Source organism: Mesoplodon densirostris, chromosome Y (assembly GCF_025265405.1).
Source record: "Mesoplodon densirostris isolate mMesDen1 chromosome Y, mMesDen1 primary haplotype, whole genome shotgun sequence".
Classification (NCBI taxonomy): Eukaryota; Metazoa; Chordata; class Mammalia; order Artiodactyla; family Ziphiidae; genus Mesoplodon; species Mesoplodon densirostris.
In genome coordinates this window covers 12,482,999-12,500,711 of record NC_082682.1, presented here as the reverse complement: position 1 = coordinate 12,500,711, position 17,713 = coordinate 12,482,999, and the positions used below count along the sequence as shown (strand labels likewise).

The 17,713-nt window shown below is 38.7% G+C and overlaps 1 protein-coding gene across 1 annotated transcript in view; it reads right to left on the bottom strand.

Annotated features, from left to right (window-relative positions):
- LOC132482899 (probable helicase senataxin) overlaps positions 1 to 16,826 on the bottom strand; it is a 63,209-nt gene extending 46,383 nt beyond the window's left edge. The window contains exons 1-8 of the mRNA XM_060088169.1: positions 16,650 to 16,826; positions 14,921 to 15,131; positions 12,842 to 12,951; positions 9,091 to 9,307; positions 7,981 to 8,100; positions 5,149 to 5,320; positions 4,928 to 5,015; positions 1,286 to 4,444 (exon numbers count right to left, since the gene is read on the bottom strand). Of these exons, the coding sequence (XP_059944152.1) occupies positions 1,286 to 4,444; positions 4,928 to 5,015; positions 5,149 to 5,320; positions 7,981 to 8,100; positions 9,091 to 9,307; positions 12,842 to 12,951; positions 14,921 to 15,131; positions 16,650 to 16,826 (4,254 nt within the window). The remainder of the gene's footprint in view (positions 1 to 1,285; positions 4,445 to 4,927; positions 5,016 to 5,148; positions 5,321 to 7,980; positions 8,101 to 9,090; positions 9,308 to 12,841; positions 12,952 to 14,920; positions 15,132 to 16,649) is intronic.
- Positions 16,827 to 17,713: the final 887 nt, after the last annotated feature.

Here is a 17,713-nt window from a genome sequence, read left to right as displayed (position 1 = left end):
TATTTAACTGTATACACTGTTCACTGAACTAACGATTTTGTAAGGTAAGAAAATCATTCTTGTATTACTATTTCACATTGTTCTTAAGGAGAGAGACTGAAGAGCCTTTACCAGTTAGTTGTTTCTAATGGTTCTGAAACACTAGTAAAATAATTCTTATGACAATGGCTGAAATTTAGGGCATAAATCGACACCAACTTGCCTCTTTGTGCAGTACATCTCCTTTGCCTTTAACAGTTCTAAGCTGGATCTTTGCAGTCTCTCTGCCTGGGATATACTTCCTATGGCCAACTCCTTCTGCTCACTCTGGTCTCGGTGTGAATACCATCGCTCACAGAGGCCGTCTCACCTTTCAGTCTAAAGTGCCCGCTCCCTTTTGCTCTAGATCATTCTAGAGCACTCTAGAGCCTTTTGTCCTGATCTGAAATGATCATTCCCAGAAGGCAGAGGCCTTGTCTGTTGTGTTCACCATTTTACCCCCACCAGGTCTGTGATAATACTGGGCAAGTAGCAGGCACCCAAGGATCTGCTGACTGAATACGTGGGTATTCACCACAGTGCTCTTGGTTTTGAAGCATCTTATTGCACACTCACGTTTTGGGTTTTTGTTTTTTAATCAATTTGAAAAAAAAGTAAAAGTCGACCTGCTGTGAGAACACCAAAAACATCCTTCAAAGTGCAGGTGGATGTTTACACTAAAGAATTACTAGCTGTTTTTCTGAGGTTCAAATTTAACTGGGAATCCTATATTTTACTTGGCAATCCCATTCAGGCAGTAAGAAAGAGAGAAGAGCCAGAATGGGATGTGTTGGGGTAGGGGGGCAGCTAAAGGCTGCTATGAGGCATAAGAAGTTGGGAAGACAGATGAGAAATTTGGGATTTACTGCTTTGTGCTGACCAGTGTAACTTGCCCTTTGCTACCTCCTCAAGAAAACTTCAGTAAAGGTTTACTCTACTTTTCAAAAAAATAAACGCAGATGAGAGACTATGTCCTCTGAGAAGTCTTCCCTTATTTTACACCGAAAAACGTTTCCTCCTCCTGTGCCACCTCTGGACTTGGTAAACTAGCACTCTGAATTGTGTCTGTAAGCTCCAGAAGGGCAGAGTTTAAGTGTTTCCTCTGTATCACCAGCATCTAGAACAGTGTCGGGCACAATGTCTGTTCAACATGAAATCTACAAGCTACATCTAAATCAAAATGCGATCAGTTATTTTAGCCGTACACAACATGGTAAAGAAAGGTAATTTCAAAGTCTGAACGTATACGATTAGAACATATACTTACTGTTTCAAAAGTATTCAGGATCATCAAAGGGAAAAACACATTAAAATAATCTCTACCATCTTGAAATCTCACAGGCACAGGTCTTGTGATGGACTGACAAAGAGTTGAAGGGGGTCCGCACTGATCAAAGTCCACAAACATTGCGTATTTCCATTTTAAGACCTCTTTAACGAAGGTGTCAGAGATGGACTGTGCTGACAAGAAAATGTTTACTGGAGAGGAAGGCGAAAAAGATCTGTTTTCACAAAATGGAACTTTGTAGCCTTGCCTGTTGGAATTATTTGGAGTATGAGACTGGAGAACGTTGCACAAACCCTTCATTTCAGCCACTGGCTTCTGAGACACCAGAGAGACTGGCTGTGGTACTTTCAAAGCACATTGTACCCCACTTGACTTATTTTGCAGAGTTGGTAAGAGTGCTGACGTATTTACCAAAGACTTGTAAAGACCAGCAATTCGTGAAGTACTACTGGAGGTAAATATCTTAGCAGTGGGAGGTCTCGAAGGTTTAGATGCAGAGAGAGGCAAGCCAGGTCTACGAAATATATCTTCATCTGCTGCTTTAGCTTCAGAGTGTTTGGAACAGTATTCACCCTGGTTTTTCAGTGTTTCCACACAATCTTTGTATTTACATTTTGTGCTACTCCAAGATTCCAACTGAGGCCGACTCACAGAATCTTCTTCTACCTGGACTGTATCTTTTCCATGAACTACTTCAATGAGTTCATCATTCTCTTTCTCCATTTGTGAACATAAATCCATATCTTCCGGATCATATTGTGTTAAAAATGTATTATCCTCCTCTATGTCACTGTTGGATTCAGGTTCTCCCTCTTTCAAAGCTGCCTCTGCTGTTTTAATGACCTCTTCAGGTACATAAGCTGTACCATAACCCCAATCATCTGTGGTATCACCTACATGAGTCAAGCACGAATTATCTTCATTCTCTTGAACTGAATTCTTGTCTGCTTTCTGATCTTGCCAAACTGAAAACACTTCACATGGACTTTCAAACTCAAAAAAATGAGAATCCGATTCCTCAAACCGCAAAAGGGACCTTGTATTTTCTTCCTTTATTACATTCTGTTCCACATTTGTGTTAGCTATTGAAGTATGATGCTCTGGACATTCTTTCTCAATGCATGTTTTACCCTGTTTAATGTGTTTCTTAAAACCCACAATTCTTTCATCATCATCATCTTCTTCATCAGAATCGGAAATAATAATGACGTGTCCACAGCAGGTTTCCCTGACACTATTTTGGTTGGCTGTCAAACATCTTCTATCATCTTTAACTTTTCTTTGTAGCTGGGATAAACTTCTTTGGGTTGAACCTGATGGGAACTTAATAACACTGGCTTGAGCTATTAAAGATAATATGTGGATGTCTCTGTCTATCTGAGAATCTGTTAAAGGGTCAGACTTAGGACTGATGCTAAGGACCTGTTCTCTTAAATCAGAAGAAAACTGAACAGTACTCTTGCTAATTCCCATATCTCTTGATTCAAGTACAGTCACAGGATCTTTAAAGGGAGGTGTTTTCTCCACAAAAATATTGGTCATTTCTGTGAATGAGACCAAATCTTTATTACCAACATGACATTCTAGTATTTGACAACTGATATCAGGGGTGGAGAAAATGCCCAACTCTTCTTCCTTTACTTGTTTCTTTTTCAGCAATAAACTGTTTTCAGGTTTTTGTTGTCCATTTTTATCATCCAGAACACCACTAGGGCCTAAAGAGAGATTGTGTATGAAGCCATCTCCTTTCTGACCTCCTGCATCTTTCTTTGAACAGAAACTTTCAATGCTAGATACAGTCAGGTTTTCCTCTAAAGTGGTACTTTTCCTGTCTTGCTTTTTCATTACATGCGATAACTTAGCACAGATTTCATCTTTATGTGCCTTAGTTCTTGCTTTTGATGTTTTGCCAAGAGCATCATCCTTTAAAGAGAAATCCTCATCTGATGTGGATACCTTTTCCAGAGAGTCATTGCTAGAATCAGTCAACAAACCTGCTGATGTGATTATTCCTCTGTCAAATACCTTTTCTGGACCATTTCTTGAAGTACAATTCTGTGGGGTATATGAGGAATTCTCTTTTACAGACTTATGCTTCCCTGTACTTATTTTAATTTGGCCTCGAGCTCTTTCATTAACAAGCCTTTTACTACTGGGCTTCAAGCACAACTCAGCTGAGAGATGGTCTTTGCGTTTCAAATCTTTTATATAAGTTTGCTCATTATGCTCTTCTATGGCATTATGTGCCTTGCTGAAAATACTCTCTTTCACTTGACAGGCATCAGCTTTCATCGGTTCTTTAGAGAATGTTGGGCTGGAGTTTTCCAGACAGTGCCTGTGTTTTTTAGACTTCTTACCTGTTTGTTCACTTTCTTCTTTATTGTAAGATGCAGGAGGCGTTTTACATGGAGGAGTCAGATCCACAGAAGTGCTACACTGAGGCACTTTGAATTTTATGTTTCTAATAATTTGCTTTAAACAAGTTTGTAACTCATGGGTTTCCTGACTTGTCAACTGCCAACCTAAAGATATATTTCCTCGTAGGAATAAGTTGAGCTTATCCCAGAATCGCTTACAAAGAGTCTGCTGCCCAAGCTGATAGCCTTCTTTAAGGAGACTTCTGATCAGCTGCAGACAAGCAAGTTGTACAGAGTTAGATGGCACTGAATGCAGTGACAGAGGTATCATTGTTGTGCCTTTGGAGCAGTTTCCAGATGACTTCTCAGAACTCCGAGCAAACGCGGTGGTGGGAAGCTTGGCACATTTTACGATGGCTTCCACCCAGTGCTGGGAACTAACCCACAGCAAATGCAAACACTTTTTATTTCTATGCAGTTCAATCACTGACACCAAAATCAGAAGGAAAAACTCAGTGACTGTGTCACACACGGCGTCCGTCTGGTTGAGGACGTCTTTGACTTCAGAATGCAGATGATGAATAACCTCCACTATATAAGCCACACCCAGATCCTTAAGATCCATGAGGGACTGCACAAAGGGAATGAACCACAGAAACGTGCTGTTATGAACACGCATGTCTTGACCGATATCTGACTGAAGCACGTTAGCTAATGTTTCCATTTCTTCATACATGTTAGGACAATAATCTGGGCAAATGGCTGATCTCCACCCTGAATCCTAAAATGAAAGAGATACTGATATTCAGATAAACAAGCACCATTCATGACAGGTTTAACACAAAAGTTGCCAACAAGAAAATACACTGCTCAACTTTCCTGTGTTGATGTACATATACGGACCCCTAAGAAATTGAAAACAGTCCAATTTTGAGGTGAAGCTTTCATGAAAAGGTTAAATTTACAAAACCTCCATGTACTCTGGACCTCTTTCCTTCAGTTGGTTTTGATTTCTAGTCTTTTGATTTATCTCCCTCATGCCATAAATGTTCTACCCTTCCAAAATGTACTTAAAATTAATCTCTCAAAGTGTGCATGCTCTCATTACAGCCCATTTTTCCTCATGAGCTACTGTTCAATCAGAAACTGTTTTATGCAACAGTTGATTCAGAATAGCTACATATCATAAAATCAGCAATGCAAACACTGGCTATACAATATAAAGGCAATACAATATCATCTGAATTCTCAAAATGTTTTATACCTTTTTGGTCTTTTCAGGGTTATAATTGTATACCATCTGGCTGCAAGTCACCATATCATCTAAATATGACTCCGGTTCTGACTTGGTCCTTAAATATTAAGAACAAATAGAAATTACTGAAATGAAGGGTAAAAAGAAGAGAAAAATCTTACTGTTAAGTCAATTATAGTAGACTTCCTCATACAGATTGTTGGAAATCCTGACACAGGAACTGAACGAACCTCACAGAACTGCTCCGTATGTTCTGGATCTCTTTCCTGTAGCTCACGTTGTTGATAATGGTTTGAAATGCCTCAATAGGATCAATAAGTTGACCCCAGACCTTAGATCCAAGACGATCCAGAATCACCATGAAACAGTGTAACGCTGGCCAGAAAGGATCCACATTATCATCTGAGACACAATGGAGTAATTTGCCAAATTACAACACAATTAGAGAAAGGTACTAAAATATATTGAGAATTAAGCATTCTTTACCTGGGTAGCAACAAAACTGAAAGCAAAGCAGGAAGTAATTTAAAGTAAAGCGTTGTCAACTACAGGTTTTAGAAAGCTGGCAAACTTTTAAATAGTGTCTGCATTTTTTTTAAAGCAATACACCTCTGTTAAGAAATCTTGTTGTGTGGAACAAACTGAGATAGTCCAGATAAACTCAACTTTCTCACCCTATTTGCCAACCTGAAAGAATCGTTCCTCCTCTGCTTCTTCCAGACCTTTATACTCCCATCCTTCAATAAATAACAGAGGTAAAGTAGAAAAAAAAGGGAGAGAACGGAAAACTTGGTATTTTCAGATCTAAACAAAGTCCATGATATGAGAAATCCTGAATTGTGTGTGTCATTCGGTTGGAATAAAGGACTGAACCCCTCATCCACTGGATAAGCAGAGATACATACTCTTCATCCACCCATGTCTCAACATGGCTTTGTTGTTATCTCCATTCCATCCAACTGGCAGGAATTCCCATTACTCACACACTCTTATGCCCAGTCCTTCCCCTCTTCTCCACATGCAGGGGCAAAACACTACCCTGCTCAAAGACCTTCACTTGCTCCTTAATGTCTTCTAAGGAAATTAGAAGCCCTCAGTCAAGCATCTGTAAGATCTTACTCTATTCTTTCTTTCCAGATTTATTTTTTACACTCACATAAAGATACACCACCTACAGAAAAAAACAGATAGCTGGCTTTTTCCAAGAAAGAACCAGAATGGCTTCACTGTGAGTACCACCTGTCATCTTCCGCAGTATTCTTAGGAGGCAAGTGCTCTAACTCACCCAATTACTGTCAACCTTAGAACTTTCTGCTTTATTTCCCTCAGGGCTCTTAGAGTCTACTTTTTTTTTTATCATAGTCGTTCGTGTAGAACTGCTCATATACTTTTTTATCCTCTACTGAAGCTGTCTTATGTCTAGGAAGCTCTCAAATAAGGAAGAAAGTCATTAGTTAGGTGAAGACAATTATGGAATGTTTCTTAAAGAGGGGACTTCCCTGGTGGTGAAGTGGTAAAGAATCCGCCTGCCAAAACATTGGCAGAACACTCTATGACATAAAAGACCCTTTTTGACCCACCGCCTAGAGACATGGAAATAAAAACAAACAAATGGGACCTAATGAAACTTCAAAGATTTTGCACAGCAATGGAAAACATAAACAAGATGAAAAGACAACCCTCAGAATGGGAGAAAATATTTGCAAATGAAGCAACAGACAAATGATTAATCTCCAAAATTTACAAGCAGCTCACGCAGCTCAATATCAAAAAAACAAACAACCCCATCCAAAAATGGGCAGAAGCCCTAAATAGACATTTCTCCAAAGAAGATATACAGCTTGCCAACAAACACCTGAAAGGATGCTCAACACCACTTATCATTAGAGCAGTGCAAATCAAAACTACAGTGAGGTGTCACCTCACACCAGTCAGAATGGTCATCATCAAAAAATCTACAAACAAATGCTGGCGACGGTGTGGAGAAAAGGGAGCCCTCTTGCACTATTGGTAGGAATATAAATTGATACAGCCACTATGGAGAACAGTATGGAGGTTCCTGAAAAAACTAAAAATAGAACTACCATATGACCCAGAAATTCCACTCCTGGGCATATACCCTGAGAAAACCATAATCCAAAAACAGTCATGCACCACAATGCTCACTGCAGCTTTATTTACAAGAGCCAGGACATGGAAGCAACCCAAGTGTCCATCGACAGATGAATAGATAAAGATGTGGCTATACATACAATGGAATATGACTCAGCCATAAAAAAGAAACGAAATCGAGTTATTTGTAGTGAGGTGGATGGACCTAGAGTCTGTGGTACAGAGTGAAGTAAGTCAGAAAGAGAAAAACAAATACTGTATGCTAACACTTACATACGGAATCTAAAAAAAAAAAGGTTCTGAAAAACCTAGGGGCAGGACAGGAATAAAGACGCAGACATAGAGAATGGACGTGAGGACACGGGGAGAGGGAAGGGTAAGCTGGGACGAAGTGAGAGAGTGGCATGGACTACCACATGTAAAATAGCTAGTGGGACGAAGCCACAGAGCACAGGGAGATCCGCTTGGTGCTCTGTGACCACCTAGATGGGTGGGATGGGGGTGTGGAAGGGAGACGCAAGAGGGAGGGGACATGGGGATATATGTATATGTGTAGCTGATTCACTTTGTTATACAGCAGAAACTAGCACACCGTTGTAAAGCAATTATATTCCAATAAAGATGTTAAAGAAAGAATCTGTAGCCCCCGCTCGCTGCAACTAGAGAAAGCCCATGCACAGCAACAAAGACACAACACAGCCAAAAATAAATAAATTAATTTTTTTCAAAAGTAAGTTAACTTCCTTGGGCTTCAGTTTCTTCTTTTATGAAAGTAACGTGCTGAGTTAAACTCTGAAGGTCCTTTCCAATTAAAAATTCTGACTCTGTGACCAAAACCATAAAATGTTCATTCTTTCTTTCCTCCACATCATACACCCAAATTCTTACAGTGACACTAGTATTTTCAAAGTGCACCATCATCACAATAGTCAGCAAATAAAGTTTATTACCATCTGATTGTCTCTCCATGGCGTGAAGTATTGATTGCATAAAATCATTCTGTTTGTTTGAGCTCAACAACAGTGAATCCATGGTTTGCTCCTCAAGAATGGTCAGCAACATGCAAATACCTGTAAGATCACATATAGTTTTCTTGAATTGATTAAATAAAACTGTTCTAATGTCTTCTCCAGTTTAGTTGGCAAAAAGAATAACAAGGCAGTAAGATGAAACCAAACAGTATCCAGTGCCTCAGACATTGAAGTCTGAGATATTCATATACAACTCCTCCTCCTAAGAACAGAACTTTAGACTGAATAAAAAGGGAAAATGGCACGAACCTGGTTAGAAAACCATTTCCAAAATGACTACCACACAATTTGCATCTCATAATATCAAAGACCCCTTAAATTTTAAGATCACTATATTTCAAGTACCAGTCACTGCCAAATATACACATGACTGTAAGACTCTGAATCAATGAAGTAGGACAGAACTACTTTAAGTCAATATACAACTTGATGAAAACCAAAGTTAGTATCGCTTTCTCCCAGGAAATATTTTACAGATGGGAAAAGAGGTATTAAACCTCTGTTTCAAGAGATCAAAACCCTATTAAGTTCAGCTGCTGTGCTAATACGGTAACATCTAATACTGCCTTAAATAAAAGATCTATTTGCCATAATTGAAAATGTACCTCTTACACAGATGATTTCTAGGATAAGAAATGTTTAAAGACAAGATGTTGTAATAGTCAATTTAATGACAGAACAAGAATTGTGAACTATGAAATCCTTTATTTAGCTTTTTTTTTTTTTTTTTGCGGTAGGCGGGCCTCTCACTGTTGTGGCCTCTCCCGTTGCGGAGCACAGGCTCCGGACGCGCAGGCTCAGCGGCCATGGCTCACGGGCCCAGCCGCTCCGCGGCATGTGGGATCTTCCTGGACCGGGGCACGAACCCATGTCCCCTGCATTGGCAGGCGGACTCTCAACCACTGTGCCACCCGGGAAACCCTATTTAGCAATTTTGATCAGATTACCAGAAGAGATCCCTTCCCTTGCAGGATAATCATAAGAAATATTGGAAAATACTAATTATATGTGTGTAGGAACAATACTCACCTAACCAATAGTTTTTGTAGTTGGCAGTATCATACATGTGTGAAGGCAGAAGAATCAGTTTACCCTTCTCAAGGACAGAAGTATCAATGTCTGGACTTTCTAAAAGCCCTAACTCAGTAACTTTAAAAAGGCAAGTCAAAACCTCCTGTAAGTCATAATAATCATCTCTGTCCACTTTCCCCAAGTTTCTTGCTGTCAGGATAGCCCAACGCGAAACCTAAAAGTGTAACACATTCATTACTTCATATAACACACAATTGTCTAGAGAAAGAATACAGTTAAAATAAGATTCTCTACAGATTACAGAGGACACAAGATACATCAAATACTTTAAAAAATCATTACACCGTATATATTAAACTTATACAGTGCTGTATGTCAATTATACCTCAATAAAACTGGAAGAAAAAACCTATCATATAGAATAAAGTACTTTAGGAAAAATACATGATTTTCAGACATTTAAAGGAAATAAACCAAAAGGTCCATGATGACAGGAAAAAAATAAAAGACGGAAGATACTAATTACAATTGAACTTTGAACAACACACAAGGGTTAGGGGCACCTACCCTCTGCGTAGTTGAATGCACTAATATAATTCGAATATAACATAGTTGGCAGCCCTCCATATCCTGGTTCTGCATCATGGATTCAACTAACCTCGAACTGCGTAGTACTATACTACATGCTATTAAAAAGAATCTGTGTATAAGAGGACCCATGCAGTTCAAACCCATGTTGCTCAAAGGTCAACTGGAATGCGACGTGTGAACCTTACTTGATCCTGATTTGATCTAAACCTGATAAAGCATTTTTGGATAATAACTTCCACTCAAACACTGACTAGAAATATATTATTATTATTATTATTATTATTATTATAAGTGTGTTGATGTAATTGTTCTTTTTAAAGAGCACTTAACTTTTTGATACACGTACTAAAGTATTTTATGGATGAAATGCTCTGATGTCTGATTTGCGGTAACTAATCTTAACAGGAGTAGAATATTGACCACATATTGATAATAGATGAAGCACAGTGATGGATATATGGGGGTTCACTACACCAATCTATTTTTGTATGTTTGTAATGTTCCATAATAGAAAGTTAAAAAAGGAAAGAAAAATGAAAAGAGAAACCTCAGAAGAAATCAAAGGTCACCTCTACATGGCGATATAGCATAGGGAAGTGATTTTAAATTTATTCTGCACTACAAACTGAATTTAGTGACCACAACCAACCTTAAAAACTAAATAAAATAAAAAAAAATCAGTGGGCTTCCTTCATAATAACAGTAAGTACTGTTTTGTGAAATGTTTAGGTCACGTATGTCTATATATGTGTGTGAACTCGATGAAGAATATTTTTACTTAGGTTATGGGCAGAAAAGTTTGCAAAACATAGAACTAGTGGACAAAAGAATGGGCTCTATGCCAACATAATTAAGTAATGGATTTTAAGCTATCGAAAAAAATACAAAGGAATCAATGAGTCTATAACTTATGATAAACAGATGAATAAATGAAGAGCAGGGAAAATGGCTCTTGATTATAGTATCATCAATGTCAAGTGCTGACTGGTAAACGTGTAAAGTGCTGGGGTTGAAACTACTTTGCAATCTTAGAAAAACTGGCTCAGGGAAGAACCATCAGGTAATGCTAAATTTAGGAGAACATTTTGGTGAGGAGTAAGGTATTTATGTGATCTTAGAGTACTTAAGAAATAGACATTGTACAGTGAAGAAACTGGACAACACCTCAACTAGATGATCAAAATTAACATCACCATGAAAGGCCGGATGATATGGCATGCCTGTATATCTGACACCCTGAGAAGGACATAACATCCTTCACTTATGTAGTATTCCAGTTGGAACGTATAACCGAAGACTAACCATGCACAAGCATCAGGCAAACCCAAAATGATAAGCATTCTATTTTTTGTAAATGGGAGGGAGACAGAAATGACTATTCTTCAGAAATGTAATTGTCATAAAAGACAAAGATAGGCTGCGGAAATGTTACAGATTAAGGGAGACTAATGTAACACAACTACATGTAAATCCTGATCCTGGTCTGGATACTGGAGTACAGGGGGAAAATGCTACAAAGTACACTGGATCACACAACACAACTGGAAAACAGACCTTACTGTGTCAATGTTAAAGTCACTGAAGTTTATAATATTGTAAGAATATACTTATTCTTAGGAAATATACACTGAAGTATTTAGGGGCAAAAGGCTATGATACATGCAACCTACTCTCAAATGGTCAGAAAACAAACAGCTTTGTAGTTAACTGAAAGCAAATGATAGAACAAATGGAGTGAAACATTAGTAATTGGTGAATACAGCTAAAGAATATACAGGTGTTTTCTACTTTTTTTTTATTTTTGAGAATTTTCTGAAAATTTTAAAGTATTTTCAAATAAAAACTTTAAAAAAAAGCATTAGGGCTCTGGATCAGGCTGCCTATATACAAATCCCAGTCACCATACTAGCCTGTGTAACTGTGGTTAAGTCTCCTGACTCAGTTTCCTCACCTACCAAAACATGTATATAATGAAGAATACAGTCATTCCTGGCTCTGCAGACCCAGTCAACCAGTCTGCAAGTGCTTGGCCCAGGTCCTGGTTGCTCAGCTGGACCTGCTTCCTCTACTGCTTTGCAGCTTTAAGAAAGCCAGTCCCAGAGAGCATCTGGCTGTACTTTCTGTCAGTCTTCTTTCACAGGCAGGAAAGCCCCACCCTTATTTTAAGCACAGGCCTCGACTCTGGTTCTACCCTTGCCTGGAGTAGACTTGTAATTCTTATTATCATGCACAAACTCAGTCCCCTGCTACCTACAGCCACCCAGGCCGACATACAGGTTTCCACCATGTATCACTTTGTATTTCTGTTCCATTACTGGTCCAAAGAAACATTTACCCTTTGAAAAGTGTGATTATACCTTTTAGAATTCCACTTTTTGAATTTTTTTCTATCATTGTTTGGGTTTGGCACAAAGGAGACTGAAATTCACCACCATTCTGACTGGAAACCCCATTACCGTGTTCTTTCTTCGCCACTTAAAAAAAAGCCTCTTTACTATCCTTCTATTGGCAGAGCAACCCTTCGTGGCTATTGCCTTAACGTTGTAACTCAGTTCTAGAGGCCAACGTGCACAGGTCCTACTGCACACACTGCCTAGCCACATGATGATACGTCCTCAAACTCGAGCAATCAGCGCAAAGTCAGGTTCCAAGCCTCTGGTGTTGCTCTCTGCTTCTGTCTACCTACTGTTCTGATTCTCATGCTCCTCTTCCTGTCTGGCACCTAGGAACTGAATCTCCTTGTCCACCCCTCTACACCATCACCTGTTAAAAATCTCATCTATTAGCAAAATAATTATTTCAAGTGTTTTAACTGGTATTTCCATGTGCTTGGAGCGGGGCAGGCAAGCAAGAAAAGCAAGAGAGAACTCTCCTTCTTCGTTAGTTCAGGTCAACACACTGAAAGTTCAGATTATTCCCTCATTTGTCTTTTAAACTGAAGCATCACCTGTCAGAACTGTTTCCCTACTCTTTTAACTCTCTTCTTTGAGCCCCCCCAGCACCCCCTCCTTAACTGCAGTAATGTTACAACAACAAGAGAATAACTTTGGCAAATATTTTAAACAAAGTACACATCAAAAACCTCTATTATAGTTATCTATACTATAGGTGCAAAAATAAAATATCCCCTCTTCCACTGCCTAACACTCACACTCACCATTTCATTGGGATGGACCAAAAACAAATAGATCCCTGGATGTTTGTCAAAAACCTGAAAGGAGCAGTTAGCTTGTTCCATCCGGCAAAGTGCTTCAACGCATAATTCATCTAAATAGAAAAAATAAGGCAGTAAACATAAGACATACATCTTATCAACGTTATCAAGATTCCCTAAATTTGGCTCCTTCAGTTGCTCTGTAAGTAAATGAAAAGTTGCTCCTTTTGTTTTTTAAACTGAGGCATAAAAATGCTGTAAATGTAGGAATGATATTTAGCTGCTGAAAGACCGGTAGGTTGATCATAGTGTGTGCCTATGAATTGCTCTGACTTTCCTAGTACAAACATCTTTTTTCACACTGGGCATAATTATCTCCAGAGGGCACCTTCTTAGAAGTATGGCTATAGGTCCAATTCCATTAGCATTTTACATTTTGATCCATGAGGACTTTATCTTGTACCGCACTGATAAAATCAGCTTTGTCCCCCAAATGGCTATTTTGTCCTACTCTCAGTTACTGAGTAATCCATTTTCTCCACTGGTTTGAAATGCTATCATCACCAAAGAGTAAATTCCCCAAATAGATTCGGTTTACTTCTGGACTCTCTACACTGCTCCATGAGTCTATCTGTACCAGCACTATCCTAATCCCTGTTGCTTTATGGAAATTTCTTCATCACTCTTTCAAAAGTATACTGAATAGACTCCTACATTTACCATATCAGATGAATCAACTTTATTTTGTCAAGCTTCAAAGAATATTGTAGTGACAGTGGTTAGCTTTGGGAAGGAGGAACAATGACTGGAAAAGTAAGAGGAGAGCTTCTGGTGTGTTGATGATGTTTTGTTTCTTGACCTGGGTGCCAGCTACACAAGTATGTTTAGTTTATGAAAAATCAAGCTTATATAGTTTTCTGGATATGGTACTCTTTAATAAATGTTTGAAAAATGACTTGTTCGAATTTAAAAATCTAGTTATTTTGAGTTTATTTAGAAAGAACTGATTTATCAAATAAATCTTTAGATATACTTTTCAATTTACTGAAAATACAGAGGATAGAGAAACAAGTCAAATAACATGACAAGGAAGAAATCAGAAAAGTCCAGGAAGCACATTATTCTTTAGGGCAACCATCTGGTCTCAGCAAGTCAAAGTTATGACAAAAAATCTATCTATCTATCTATCCATCTATCTATGTATCTAACTATATCTATACCTGTGCACACATACGTAAAAGTAAACTATTCTGGATTAAAAGAGATGTATGAAATATGGAACCAAATGGAACCAAATGTACAGTCCCTGATTGGACTCTAATTTAAATAAATCATCCAAAAACACATTTTGCAACTATTGGGAAAATCTGAATGTGGACTAGATACAGTAGTGGGTGCCTTAAAGGTACTGTTATTTCATTAGATGTGACAGATCAGGGAAATATCTTCAAGAGATTCATATTAAGAAATGCAAATATAAATGGCCAAAATCTAGGCAGACATAATATGCTATGCCATTGTGATTACTGAAAACTACTACAGAACAGTGGTTCTCAACCTGGCGATTCTGTCCCCCACTGGCCCTGACCCCCAACTCCCAAGGGACATTTGGCAATATCTGGAGACATTTTTGCTTGTCACAACTAGGGTAATGGGGAGAGCAAGTCACTACCAGCATCTAGTGGAGACAGGCCAGGGACGCTGCTAAACATCCTACAATAAACAGCATGTCCCTCACCCACCAAAATTTATCCAGTCCAAAATGTCAACATTGCCAAGTTTGAAAAACCCTGCTACAGACAAATTCCAAGAATGAAAATTAATTGAATGGATAGATGAATAAATATGTGATAAAGCAAAAACAGCAAGATATCAGCAGCTGTACAATCTATGTGGTGTGTATATGGTATTCACTGTGTAATTCACTTTTCTAGGTTTGGAAATGCTCAAAATAAAACATTTGGAAAAAAAAGTATCCTAATTATATGTTTAAGAAACAGATGTTCAATATAGATAAACCCAAATTCTTACAATTCTTAAAATAAAAAAATGATACAACTGTGAAACACCCAGGATACTCACTAACACGCTCATGTAAAAGCAAATAAGGATATTTCAGTACTTCAAGAAGAGCAACTCGAAGCTTATTTTCAAAGTCTTGGCCTGTAAGGTCAAACATCTGTGCCCCTCCATTGTTGTCTACTATATATAACTCGTCATCGTCTCCAATTTCTCCCTTCATGGCCTTTTCAAAATGATTTATGAGACGTGAGGTTTCTAATTCCCATAAAACCTACAGGAAAAGAAAAACGGGCAGTGTGCTTTATATCTTATTAGCAACAAAATATACTGGATGTGACGATCCTTCTAGAAAGCCTTTTCCTAAGCATAAAAATTCAGAAGTTTAAAGAAGTAACAGGGCTTCCCTGGTGGTGCAGTGGTTGAGAGTCTGCCTGCCGATGCAGGGGACACGGGTTCGTGCCCCAGTCTGGGAAGATCCCACATGCCACAGAGCGGCTGGGCCCGTGAGCCGTGGCTGCTGAGCCTGCGCGTCCGGAGCCTGTGCTCCACAACAGGAGAGGCCACAACAGTGAGAGGCCCGCGTACCGCAAAAAAAAAAAAAAAAAAAAAAAAAAAAAAAGGTCTAAACCTCATATATTAAATTTAAAGAAAACAGTCACTGTACATAAAAGTGGCTTTTATGATACATGAACATGAGTACATAGAGCATGAGATGTTTACAACATTGCTCTTGCAGAGTTTTGTTATCAACAGCACTGTCAACTATACTCTATTGAAAAGGAAATGAGAAGTTGGAGCTTCTTTACCAAGGCACAAGCTGGGCCTTCTCTGACTTCCCTCCTACGTTCCAGCCATAGGTAATTACCTTGAAACATCATCTTTAGCATAAAGGCATTGGTTAGCTTCATCACTAGGCAACTTTGTAAACGTAAAGGTTTTCCTCTAAAGGTTCATAACTAATCATCCCCCTCCTCTCTTCTATAATATTTTATTTTTATTTATTTATTTTTTTTGCGGTATGCGGGCCTCTCACTGTTGTGGCCTCCCCCGTTGCGGAGCACAGTCTCCGGACGCGCAGGCTCCGGACGCGCAGGCTCAGCGGCCATGGCTCACGGGCCCAGCCGCTCCGCGGCATATGGGATCCTCCCAGACCGGGGCACGAACCCGTATCCCCTGCATCGGCAGGCGGACTCTCAACCACTTGCGCCACCAGGGAGGCCCACTCTTCTATATTATTATACATAACTCTATGGTCTGTATTCCATTTCTCATCAGATAAATATAATAAACCAATATTCAAAGCCACATATTTAAAATTATATGTTTCACTTTGGTTACTGTGAATGAAAAAATTTTTGTCTTTATTGATTTATAGCACTTAACATTAAAAAATGAAGAGAGGGGAAAAAAAAAGAACTATTAGCCAATAAAAGAATAACCCAAGCCATTCAGATACCTGGCTGTTAACAATGTCAAATGCAACAACATTAAAACATGAACCCAAAAAAACCCCATATGTCACTTCATTTCATGAAACTGTTTCACATCAAAATGTCTAAATGTGGAGGATTATAAAATTCTGCTTTAGATTTCAATTCAATTCCATCAATCAATAAGCATTTATTCAGCACCTACTATCTACCAGGCTATGAGTTACATACTACACGTACATTAGCATTCACAGTTTAAATCACATTTTCAGTTCCCTGAATGCTTCCAACAGAGTTCAAATTTATTCTCTTCCTAGTTATCAAGCTCTGAAAAATACTGCCCAATTAATGTAAAGTACCTTATGTAAGAATGGCAATTCATCCCTTGCTTTGTGGTATTCCGCCACACATTCTAAGCAGTAGCAGAGGTCTTCCTCAGCTGTCTGAAATTCACTGGAGTGGGTCTTGGATACATAGCGTTGCAGGAAGTCAATGGTGGAAATACCACCTGGTGTACACCAACAACATGTGCTCATTCTGTACCTGTATCCAGAAAAGAAGACATGGAAAGACTAAAGAAAAAAAACACACAACACTTCAGGCATATTCTGGTGGAGAATGGATACATTTCCTACTAACGATCATGTCTTCAACTTACAATGTGCCTCGACCACATCCAGAATATTCTGCTGGCCAGCTTATCAATCACTGGCTAAACTCAATCTGAGCTTACTCGTAAAATCTTTACCTGTGACACGTGAAAAATAATGAAATGAAAGCAGTTAGTAATAAACATCATAAGGCAACATACAGCTGTGTTATAAAGCCGGCTCAAAACTATACAGTACTGATGGGAAATTATATACAGAGACATAGAATTATCAATGTTTTCAAAGTACAGATTTTGGAGTGTTCTAATCATGTACTGGAGTCAAGTGAAAAGCTCAGGAAACCTTTCACATTCCCTGAGGTCCTACTCCAGAAATCCCTGGAAACCTTAGAAATCCACAAATATTAGTCCATACCAATAACAAAAACTCATATAGAGAAGAATTTTCTCTTGGTTAGGAAGTATATATACACATGAATTTGCACGTGTGTATGAACTGCTGCCCATAACTCACTGCTCATCAACGCAGTATAAACTGTAATGGCTGCAAATATAATAGCTACAAACCTATTCCTACTAAGTTTGAAACTCACAGTTTTCAACTGTCTCCAATTTGGGGTTTTATATTACCATCAGAGCCAGCCTCCACCATCCAAACTCAAGTAAAAAGGGTTAAATGAAATTAATTTCAGAGATTGGTTCAAGATGGCGGAGTACAGGACGTGCGCTCACTCCCTCTTGCGAGAGCACCAGAACCACAACTAACTGCTGAACAATCATCAACCGGAAGACACTAGAACTCACCAAAAAAGA